General features: G+C 40.5%; 1 protein-coding gene across 4 annotated transcripts in view; it reads left to right on the top strand.

The window, feature by feature from the left end:
- Window positions 1-12,036, top strand: part of SORBS2 (sorbin and SH3 domain containing 2) — a 243,467-nt gene that overhangs the window by 213,918 nt on the left and 17,513 nt on the right. For all 4 annotated transcript variants that reach the window (XM_024219237.3, XM_024219236.3, XM_024219233.3 and 1 more), the window contains 3 exons: window positions 2,374-2,488; window positions 2,583-2,711; window positions 6,867-7,070. In XM_024219237.3, the coding sequence (XP_024075005.1) occupies window positions 2,374-2,488; window positions 2,583-2,711; window positions 6,867-7,070 (448 nt within the window). The remainder of the gene's footprint in view (window positions 1-2,373; window positions 2,489-2,582; window positions 2,712-6,866; window positions 7,071-12,036) is intronic.

Genomic DNA, 12,036 nt, shown 5'->3' with positions numbered 1-12,036 from the left:
AACATTTTAAAAACCTTATTTACTTTACATAAAACAATAGTTTAGTTATATATTATAGACTTATAGAAAGAGACCTTCTAAAAATGTTAAAATGTATTACTGGCACACGAAACCTTAAATTAGAGTGAATAAATGAAGACTCGGCACACCACTTCTGAAGGGTTGCTGACCCCTGCTGTAGACTATAAAAGATCCAAAAGAGCACCTACATTCCATCATCCATGTTGTCCCATAAGATCCCCAGTGTTTATCCCATTTTTTTCATAAATGAAGGGCTAACAACATTATGTCACCTAAATTATGCTCCTGGTCTCTAAACTTAAGGGCATCTGGAACTGTGTGGGGAGTAGGTTAGGGGATGTGGAGCTTGAAAAGTAGAGGGATAATATAGGAGAGAAGACAATGGCCAAGATTTTCAAGTCACTAGTGATATTGGATACCTGAATTTTTGGGTGTCCACAGGGCCGGTGCAACCACTAGGCGAACTAGGCGGTTGTCTAGGGTGCCAAGTGGTTGGGGGCGCCAAAAAGCGGAGGCACTGGAGAGCCAGAGCATCAGCTTGCGGGGGGCGGCGAGCCCCAGCCATGGAGGAGCCGGCACGGCGCAGGGGGGCAGCAGCCCTGCAAAGGCGGCAGCGCCACTAGCGGGGAGCAGCCGCGCCCCCCGCCCCTCCTGCCCACGCTGTGGCCCTGCGCCCCCCCCCCCAAGGGCTCCTGCAGGCTGCAGCAGATGCATGCAGGCGGCGGTCCCCGTGTGCCCCCCGGCTCTCCCCTCGCCGCGCTTGGGTTCTGCGGCTCCCGGGAGTGTGAGCCGCCGGGGCACGGGGCCCTGAGCCTGCTCCGAGAGGGGCAGTGGCGGCGGCGGCTCACACTCCTGGGAGCCGCAGTGCCCGAGCGTGGCGAGAGGGGAGCCGGGGGGGAGCACGGGGGCTGTCGTCCACAGCCCGGGCAGGCGCGCCCCCCGGCTCGCCCCTCACCGCGCTCAGATTCTGTGGCTCCTGGGAGTGTGAGCTGCCACCGCTGCCCCTCCCGGAGCTCCCCCCCTCCCACTGCCTCAGCACTCTGCGGGGGAGGGGCTGCACGCACGGCAGCCCAGCAGCGTGTTTTGCTTCCACGTGGAGCCAGCGTCTGAACGGCATGGGCATGGTAAGGGGAGTCCCGGGGGGCAGTCAGGGAGCAGGGGGAACCGATGTGCAAGGGGGAGCGCAAGGTGGAAGTTTCGCCTAGGGTGCAAAATATCCTTGCACTGGCCCTGGGTGTCCAACTTGAGATACTTTAAAGGGACTTGATTCTCAGAAAGTGCTAAGCGCTTGCCAATTTGGGCACCAAAACCTGAGCCAACCAAAATCATTAGCCAGCTTTTAAAATCTTGACCAAGATTTTCAACGTAGACCCATTTCAAAGGGGTATATTCTGTGAGAATCAAGACACAAAAAAAATACAGTGGACCAAATTCTGCTCTCGTTAATAGTAACACAACCCCACTGAAGTTCATTGAGTTAGGTGGGTGTAAATGAAAACAGAATTTGAACTTGTATTTAAAGAAGAGAAGACACATTTGATAGGGAAAGGAAAATTATTTCATATTTCTTAGAGTATTACAAACAGTTGAGATCAAAATCTATTCAAAAACTACCCTGACAATAACCCTTTACATTTAAACAGTGACATAGATCTCTCATCATGTCTTTTGATGCCCTTTTGACCTAAATATAAAGGACTGTTATGTGCACCTGTATTAGTAATTCACACAAAGATAGCTATTGACTGAATCTTCATGCACAGTAAACTGAATGTTTGTTTATACAGAACATAATCCTGTCCTTTACAACAGTGAACCATGCAGAGTGGGCTGAGTGGGTCAGGGCAGGAGGGTGCCTGAGCCAACTTGCTGGGGTAGGATAGGGTAATTCATGGAGGTATGGCAGGAATGTGCAGTGTAGTGCACCTTTCTGCTTTTATAAAAGGGAGCACCAAATGGCTCTCCTATCCACCTATGGATCGGCAGCTGAAGTAGCATCCACACAGGAGGGACAGAAGACACCGAACTTGCATGCAGATCCACGTGTATTTGGGGCTATGATGTAGATCAGGCCTATCTCTTTAGCGGACCAAAACCAGAATCCAAACCCAAATACCCCAAGTTTCAGATTCAGATCTGATTCTGAATCCAAACATTGCTGCTTGTGCCAATCTGCAATTTACAATTATTTTATTATATGTTATCCACTGGGATACGCAGTAGGACTACGATGCTCCTTCCTCAGATATTTGTTGTTAAATTACATGTATAAACAGCACTGGAACTTCTGAAGCAATTAGAGCAGTTCAGTCACAAATCTGAAAATGTCTGACTAAAATAAATCTGTTACAGGGAACTGTCCTTTAAGAAAGGAGATACTGTCTATATCCTCAGGAAAATAGATCAAAACTGGTATGAGGGAGAACACTACGGAAGAGTTGGAATTTTCCCAATTTCTTATGTTGAGGTTGGTCTGTTGTTTTAATTTCTGGGATTAGTTTTTAAAATAGATGCACAAATTACATGGAAATAATGCAAAAAAATTCATGTTCTCCTTTCAGAAACTTTCTCCCCCAGAAAAAGCACAGCCTGCCAGGCCACCTCCTCCAGCACAAGTTGGAGAGATTGGAGAAGCTATTGCCAAATATAATTTCAGTGCAGACACAAATGTGGAACTATCATTGAGAAAGGTAACATCTAGAGTTATCTTCAGTGAAAAACATCTACACTGAATAACTGTTTATAAATAAAACAACTTAAAAATTTGAACATAAATGCTATTGTTTCACCTACTCTGAAATCACAGAAGAGCTACACACAAAGCAAAATACTAGTAGTGGGATATTTGCAGAGAACTTAATTAACCTTCTTTGCTTCATATCTCCAGGTATCTATCTCTACATTTGTGAATGGTGTAAATGTGTTAGGCATGCAAAACAGGTAATTAGGTTGTACTTGCCTGATTTGCACATGCAAACAACAGGTTGCATGTACAAATCAGGTAATTGGGTGCCTAATTGCCCAAGTTGCATGTACATTACCCATCTACACATTTTTCAATTGCCTCTTTCCTCAACCACAATTGTGGGGCCTGCAATTTTATAGGTGCACCCACTGTTTTGGGTATATAACAGGAGATTTTAAAACTGTGACGGCTTATCTATGGACATTTTTGGAAGCCCCTGTGACATTTTGTGGATTACCCAGACCAATAAGGGGTTCTGTCACAGCCTGCCTTATAACTTTGGATTCCTTAATACTATTCTGCTATGACTCAGAACCCTGACAGCCTACAAATAGGTCTCAACCCTGGCTTCCACCAGCCTAGTTACTCTTTGCAGGATGACCTCAGCAACCCCTTCCGATCCTGAGTCCCCGCAGATCTGTCTCCCTGAGTTCTTAACTACAAGATACTCAGACTTTTCCTCTCTGGTTTGACACCTCTGAAGGAGTAAAACCTGCCCCCAGTGATCAGTTCACTTTGGCACACACACTTCACACAGTTTGCATACCAGAGACGACCTTGGGGTAAATATAAAGAAAAAGTTTATTCAATAGAAAAGTCAAAGATGAAATAGTAAGGGAGAGCAAACAAATACAAGTTGCACAGAAAATAAACAGGAAGACACAATCTCAGGCTTTACGCTTCTATGTTAGCTAAATTGCATTTTCTAATACAAGTTACCTATTGCCTCTGTGAAGTTTCCCTGCATAACCCTTGCCATAGAGAGGATCCAGTGTTTCATGGACAGCACCCCACTTAGATGCTGGACCTCCATTTCTGGATAGCTTTCACTTAAACCCGTTACTGTTCAACAGGATTTACAGGGTTGGTGGGTTTGTTTTTACTTCTTCTTTCTCTCAGACTATGGTAATTCATGGTTACAAAGTGCAGGGAAACTCCCTTCTTCCTTAGGGCTTGTCAACAGTACGAAGTTATGTCGACGTAAGGCACCTTACATTGACTTAACTGTGTAAACATACACACTACAATGTTCCTCTCACCCCTGTCACTCGCCCACTACGTCGCCCTAGTAAATCCACCTCTATGAGAGGCATAAGGCTTAGGTCGACATAATTGGTGCAATGCAGTGTCTGTATAGATACTGTGTTACTTGCATTGCCTGTTGGCTGTCAGAGTGGCTGACAGCCAGAGCTGTGAAATTAGCAAGAATGTCAGTTTCACTGCTGGTAGGGTTCCTGTTTTGAAATTGAGTGTGGCGGGGGTGGGGGGAGTGAGGGATGAGGGAAGGGTGTTCCAGCTGTGAACCCAGTAGTGATGAGAGCCCAGGCTGTGGGTTCCCTTCAGAACTCCCAACTGGAGCCCGGCTGCAGCCAGGGCTCTCTGCTCTCCACACTGCTCCTCTTAAGTCAGTGCAAGCGCTCCTGGTGAGGACATGCTCCACTAACGAAAGAGGGTAGTGTGCACATGGAAAAAGCGCAGTAATTACTGCAGTGGCTTTAAGTCAACCTGTAGTGTAGTGTAGTGTTGACAAGGCCTGAATTTTCCAAGGCTGTTTTTTTGTTTTTGTTTATTTCAATTTCAATGTCTTCCCATTAACTTAAATAGACTACCATTGTCTTTCCCTGGGTTGTACAATGCTAGATGCTTGGAGCTAGTTTCATGTAAACAATTAGCCTGAGAGGTGCCCCTCCCTGCCTCATTGCTTCACACACACACACACACACACACACACACACACACACACCGTTGTGAAGTGATGCTATAGTTGCATCCTAGCTATAGTTACAATGTTCTACATATACATAACCTGTATACATATCTCCCAAGTTCAGAACATTACATGCTTTCATCAAAGATCTTACCTGACATATAATTATACACTATAACATTGTATGCAACCAGTTCAGTTGCTTATTCTTTGGGGTTCAGACACCTTGGTCTCCCTTTGGGTTGTCTGGAATCTGAATGTCACAGCAATATATTAAATAAATACTATTCCATAATTCCAAGTTTGAATCTCATATTATTGTCACACACTTGGGTATTATTTTAAGAGGTTTTATTATAATACAGATTTGTGCTGTTTGGAATCTATTATCCTGGCTGTAAGATATTTGGTGCAAGTTTCTAATTAAAGAAATATTTCTTCTTGGATTGAACACCAATATTTTCTTTCTAATTGTAATACTAATTCTTGCTGTTTCAACAACATATGGTAATTTAAAATAGGTATTCTTAAACATAAATTTACAAATCGAACCATATTTATTGAATAATTCCAAATTAGGCATAGCAAGATATTAAATATTAATGTATTTCACCAAGTGATACATCTTTATCAGAAGATGTTTAATCCCCAAATGATCTGGTGATGAAAGGGCATTATTCATACACAGAACAAAGATTACAAAAATATGGACATGAAAACATCTTCCATGTAAAACCTACTACACTGATTAGTAAAGCAAATGTAAAATTTCAAACTTTGGTTCCTAAATTTCGGTACCATAAGCCATGATTAGCATCCAAAATAAGTGATATTGATATTCATAACCCACAATGAAGTGATTGGGAGCTGAAGAGTGCTCAGTATCTCTGAAAATCTGTTGTTTATCATAGAATATCAGGGTTGGAAGGGACCTCAGGAGGTCATCTAGTCCAACCACCTGCTCAAAGCAGGACCAATCCCCACATGTTATCCAGATTCTTAACATTAGGTATGCAGGCTTGAAAACATTTGCCATTAGGACTATTAAAACAAAACAAGATTTTGTACTGGTAACACGTAGAAAAATTTGTATCCATAGGGTAATTCTGCCTCATTCACACTTTCCTGGTGAAAAAAGGCCAATGCCAGATGGTCTGGTAGGAAGGAATACACTGATCTATTTTTCATCTGACATGACTGAGCCCAGAACATGATCTTATTGATGGTGATTCAGGGACTGATCCAGCACCCATTGAAGGTGTTGGGAGTTTTTCCATTTACTTCAGTCTTGCTGAATCAGGCCCATACTATGTTTAGTATGCCCTAAAATCAGGAAGACTGAAGTGAAGGATTAATTTTCTTAATGTGAATATTAAACATGAGCATTATAATGTGAACTTCTGGTTATAAATATTGTAAACATTCATGTTTATAGCTCCTGGATTTTATATTCACAGGACTTGCTATCTTCATAGCCTGGTTTTGATGAACGAGTGGCTGGCACTTGTTTGTTTTTGTTTGTTCAACTAGAGATGCTTTTATGGTACTCACAAATCAACAACAGAAACAAAATCACATAAAACTAAGAGGACTTTGAGATGGAAGGGTGGGCATTGAAAAAAGTTGTCCTGCAGGAGACATGATAAAATGTATGTTATATAAAACAAACAGGAGTCCATAAAATTTTAATAAGGAGAAAAGTACTTTAGTGTGGCCTTTCTTAATCATTACTGGATTTTCAAGAAAAATACAAAACCAAACAATGTGATGAGCAAAACATTTAAATTAATACAACAGTCACTATTACTGACTGCAGGAAGGGGCCAGGTCAGTGGTCTAATGGAACAATAGTGTACTGCCATGTAGGCATCTAAGTTCTGAGCTTGAATTCAGAACTCAGACGCCCACTGAGCAGAGCAAAGTGCACCTCAATTGTTGTTTAGTATCTGGTATAGGAATGGCATTCATAGACCAACACAGGCCCTCTCTTGCTGGAACGATAGCATTATGTGAAGTTAATGGGAAAGTGGGGGTTATTCTGAAGGCTCTGACCAGGGCCACAAAGGACCCCCATGAAAAAATACTGTGATATGTTGAGATAACTTTATTTTCTGAGTAGTTTATATTTTTATCACTTGTCCACTGATAATTAATTTTGATAATGCATTACAGGGAGACAGAGTAATTCTTCTTAAGCGAGTTGATCAAAACTGGTATGAAGGTAAAATACCAGGAACCAACAGACAAGGCATCTTCCCTGTTTCCTATGTAGAAGTCATCAAAAAGAATGCATCAAAAGGTGCTGGTGACTACCCCGATCCTCCAATACCCCAAAGCTATTCTAGTGATAGAATACACCATTTAAGTTCAACTAAGGTAAGGACGATTTGTTTTTCCATCATGCCTACAGTGTGTTAATACAATCTTGTACATCTTTGGTAAAATAACAAATAAACAGTTTAATATACATTTTTTAAAAATTCACGCATCCCACCCACAGAAATCATATTTAATACTCAGTCTTTTTCTGAAGATAGAGTTGCATTGCCAAATTTTCATTGTACAACTTAATTTTTTACATTTTTTAGCATACACTATGGCATTTAAGCCTCTTGCTGGTTTTCACTAAGTCTATAAAATTCAAAGTGTAAAACCTAGGACATGTTTTAAATATCCTTCATGGATCGATCCCAAACTCCACAAGTCTAGTCATTAACCATTACATTATCTAGAGAATGGCCAGGCAGAGTTTGGGCAGCAAATCAATCCCACCAGAACAAAACATGTTTGGCAACTTGGAACAGATTTGAGCATTGTGGGTTATGTTCAGTGGACTGTTATGTTGCAATCTGAACATCTTTTTTAATGACACCGCCCAGAAGATCTTCCAGTCCCCTAAAAGAAAACCCATGAGAGTGGCATGAGAGGGCTGTTTGCATGAGGACATAGCTGGCCAAAAATAGCCCTGTGCTCTCCCTGTCCATCCTTGGGTGCAAGGAGAAGGAGTCAGCCAATGACTTTTTTGTGTGACTGGCCTCCTTTTTGCCACCCACCCTCCAGAGATGGACTTTTGTCATAGTGCAGGCTCCTTGGGGTGATTTTGTAACATGATAGCACTTGTGTTAAGCTATAACGATGCAAATGTCATCACATTGCAATACAGTTCAGGTTCAGATCTTTATAGCTATAACCTTAAACTAAGCTTCTTTACAGCTTCTTACACCTAGTCATGAACACTCTCAAACCTTTCAGAAGTGTTTGAACCCCCCTTCCATCCCAATCTATGCAACCATCACAAATTATGTTGGCTGATGGGAGAAAAGTTGGTTTCCATTGAAAGTTCTGTTCTTTTTTGATGATGAGGAGACTTTGATCAATTACTCAGTTGCTGAAATATTACTACCTTCTCACAAAGATTTGCACACAGTCTCTTTAATGGCAATAGAAGCATGAAGATTTTTGTATGTGGCTTCAATTACTGTTAATGAGCGTTATCAGTCTAAAACTTTTGAACATCAAGGAGAAAAAAAACCCTTCAAATGTTCATTTTCCTTATTTGTTTATCTCTTTAGAGTATGTTCTTTTTGTGTGTGTAGTTTGTAAGCTCTCTTTGTTCAGTTATTGGTGTATTTTTGTTTCATGATGTCAGTAATATATTACCTTGCTCCTTTTCATCTATATTCGTATATTAGTGCTAAGTTACAATGTTAGAATAGGAGAAGCTTCCCAAGCCTGACCTTTGAATTTTGTGTCTATGGATAAACACTAATAGCATCAAATGTGAGATTTACTTGATCAGAAGATGGTTCTTGGTCTTCAAATGTGTGTCAACAGGGATGCCAGCTGCTATTTTTTTCCCACCCAATAAGTTTTGGGTTGGAGGAGGCAACAATTTAAGTTTTATAGTAGTTAGCCATCTTCAAATCCCCCTACTTCCAACTCTTTATCACATAACTCATTGCTAAGGTTCTCATCATTCCATTTAGAGCTGGGCTGTGGTTTCAAAGCATAAGTTCATGAGATACTCACGTTTAAGTTAAAATCACCCAATAATTCTTTGATATTTAAATATTTTACATCTTTCCTCACTTTGAAGTTGAAAAGACCAACTCTTGGGGAAGAGATTGGAATGAGAAGGAGTTTGGAGGATGTATTAAAGGGTCTCGATCTCTTGGAGCTTGAAGAAGAAAACAGAACATCTGTCCCTGATCTATATTTCTTCATATTAGTTGCTGGATAGTTCAAACTATCTTTGTTGTGATAGAAAACTAAACATAGCAGTGGGAAGATCCTCAGCTGATGTAAATGTCATAGCTCCATAAGTGCCAGTGAACTATGGCAATTTGCACCAGCTGAAGATCCTCCCCTGAGACTGCTCCAATAAAGCATCTTTCCTTGACCAGGAAGGAAGAGGGCACCTAGAGATGCCACATGTTCTTTCTCCTAATGACTTCATAGGAGGTTGACAAGACAGTTAGCAATGGACAGGTTTGACAAAAACTCTGAGCACATGGAGAATTAAAATGGCTAAGTTTCAGGAAAGAGGCACTTGATGTTTCTGATATAACAATAAGGACCACTGGGCCTTATTCTCCACTCTGTTAGACCAGTTTTATGGTGATATCAATGTAGTTACTGTGACATAGCAGGGTACAGTCCAGACTAATGAGCACTGTGTCACCCTGCCCTCTAACCTGGGGTACCTTTTACAATACTTTTCTGCTGTAGCCTCTAGCCTGGACTGCTCACAAACAGCCTCCAGCATGCAGGTCACTCCCAACTACATGTGTGTGTGTGTGCTGCAGCCAGCCAGCCACCCCTTGGCTCTTACTAGCCTTGGTTATACTGCAGGGTGACCCCAACAGACTCCCAGTCTTAGATTTTCCCCTAGCAATGTATGTCCTGTACTGCCCAGCCATCAACAGGATAATACAAGTTCATATAAAGTCCATTACTTCCTTAATAGAAATAATATGCACACAATTTGCCACCCCATTTCCCAGGCACTTCAATTTAAACACATTGGATTAGATAAAACAATAAAACAAGTTTATTAACTACAAAGAGAGAGAATTTAAGTGTGTACAAGTAACGAGGCACAAAAATCAGAAATGGTTACAAGAAAATAAAGTCAAAATGCTATTGGTGCATAACTTAACAAACTATATCAGATTCAAGCAAAGTTTCTCACCATATGCTTTCAGCAGTCTTACTGACCAAACCCTCTAGGTCAGGACCCCTTTTCCCAGAATCCAATGAAGTCTTCCTTTGGTGTGTCAGATATAGAGAATCAATGGGCAAGTAGAGAGAGGTGGGGTACCTTGGGGTGTTTGCCCTTCCTTTTTAGATTTTTAGTCCTCCTTTTGAAAAACATTTCCAACTGGGTACCAGGAGACAAAAAGTTTATATGGAACGTTTCCCTGCTGCTTTTTTCTCACCTGTTTGAGCTTCCTTTATCTCCCCATTCCTGCTTGATGACTCTGTTTACTGCTTAAATGCAAATGAAGGAGAGCACACATTTCTTTGTTTGAGACAGACGTGTTTGCCAACCTCTGTTTGGATGTGTGTTAATAACACCATGCAGTAGAATTTTATAACTTCACATACAATGTTACCACACATATTTTATCAGGACAATATTGACGAGCAAATTGTGAGTTTTCAAATGATACCTTACTTTGTACAACGATTATTACAATAGTGTGCAGGGTGTGGACACAGGTATATTCTGTCAGTTACCCCTCCATAAAACTGTAACGAAGTGACGAATCAGGCCCACAGAGTCTAAAACAGATGTCTACACACGTGCATGTCAGTGAGTATCTGTTTTCTAAGAAAAAACTCAAGGGTCTTTTATGTGATAGAGGGAATTTCTGCAGCAGTTGCTGCACTGACACAAATGGAAAAAAAATACTGTACTGAAATCTCTCAAGCCAACTTCTCATCCATTAATTCTTCTATATATTCAGAAGAGGCTACGTGTGTGGAAAAAGTGTCTTAAGTCTTCTTTTCTTACAATAGCTGGAGAGGCTTTATTAAACTTAAGCCTTCCAAACTGAGTACTAGGGTTTAGCATGACCAGTGGCTTCACTTCAGGATTCTACTTATTCTTCCTCCTCCTATTCAACATGTAACCCATTATATCATTTTCTGCCTCTAGAGGCTCTTCCAGTTGTTGCGGGGGGGAGGGGAGGGGAGAGAGATAATTCAATAATCTTTGCATTATGTGGGATCTGTTCATTGTCAAAAACAAAGAAACTCAAAACTATTACATTTTGCAAGAGGACTTGATATCAGGAAATCCTATACCAAAGAATTGTCTAACTTCTCAAAAATAAAGCCCTCTACCTTGAGAAAACTTCAGTAGGAGGTAAGTAACTTGCTCTCTTCTCCCCAGTCTATGACTCTCCGGTTCAAACTCTGTATAAGTAATAAAGCCTTATTTTCTTTTCTTACAGTAGTATTTAAAATCTAAAGTAGCCAGATAACTAAAGAGATGTGCAGTCTAGAATTGTTTTAGATTATTCTAACAAGGAAATTAAAATATTTTTTTCATGCCAGTTTAATTTTGAGGATTATTAGTAACAAAAAATACATTTTCAGTATTTACTGAAGCAATGGATATCTACAGACGCAGTGTACGTATGACTCACCAGTCTATCATTCTTACAAAAGGACTTTTCTTTTACCAGAAGGATACTTCAATCAATATTATGTAATGCTACTCAAAATATATTGCTATGTACTGTGCTGTCACCATCTTAAAAAGGATTGTTTACTGTCTACATTCTATTAGATTTAAGTGTATGTATCTTAACTAAAAATGTAATTTTATTTGTTCACAATTACATAAATTTTAAATAAAAAATGCATTATGTAGCTATTGATGCCTTAATAAAAGTATGCAATGTATTTAAGATGTTTCTTTAAGATCACCACAAGAAGGTACAACAAACATTTAACATTAGGAAAATTAGAGATTATTTGGTTTGTTCTGTTTGTATTAGTGTTTAATGGCACCCAGTGAGCAAGGTGCTTTTAACAGTACGACTATTCTGAAAATAATGGTTTGGGGAAATCACAGCCATCTTGAGTGTACTATATAACAACTTGAGATAGGCTCACTAGCATACAGCAGTAAATAACATAATCCTAGCAGATCAAATTTAGGCTCCCTTCATACTCCGTGATTCAGATCTGTCTTGATGTTTGACATTTAAGCCCTAGGCCAGAACCTGATACAGTTTCACTTTTCAAATATCTTTTCAGCTATTCTGATTCATGTAGTAATGATTTCAGACATTTGTGCTCACTGAAATGATATCCTATAATCTAGAAGATG

Source organism: Terrapene carolina, unplaced genomic scaffold (assembly GCF_002925995.2).
Source record: "Terrapene carolina triunguis isolate 2854851 unplaced genomic scaffold, T_m_triunguis-2.0 Scaffold66, whole genome shotgun sequence".
NCBI classification, from domain to species: Eukaryota; Metazoa; Chordata; order Testudines; family Emydidae; genus Terrapene; species Terrapene triunguis.
This window is presented reverse-complemented; position numbering and strand designations above follow the sequence as displayed.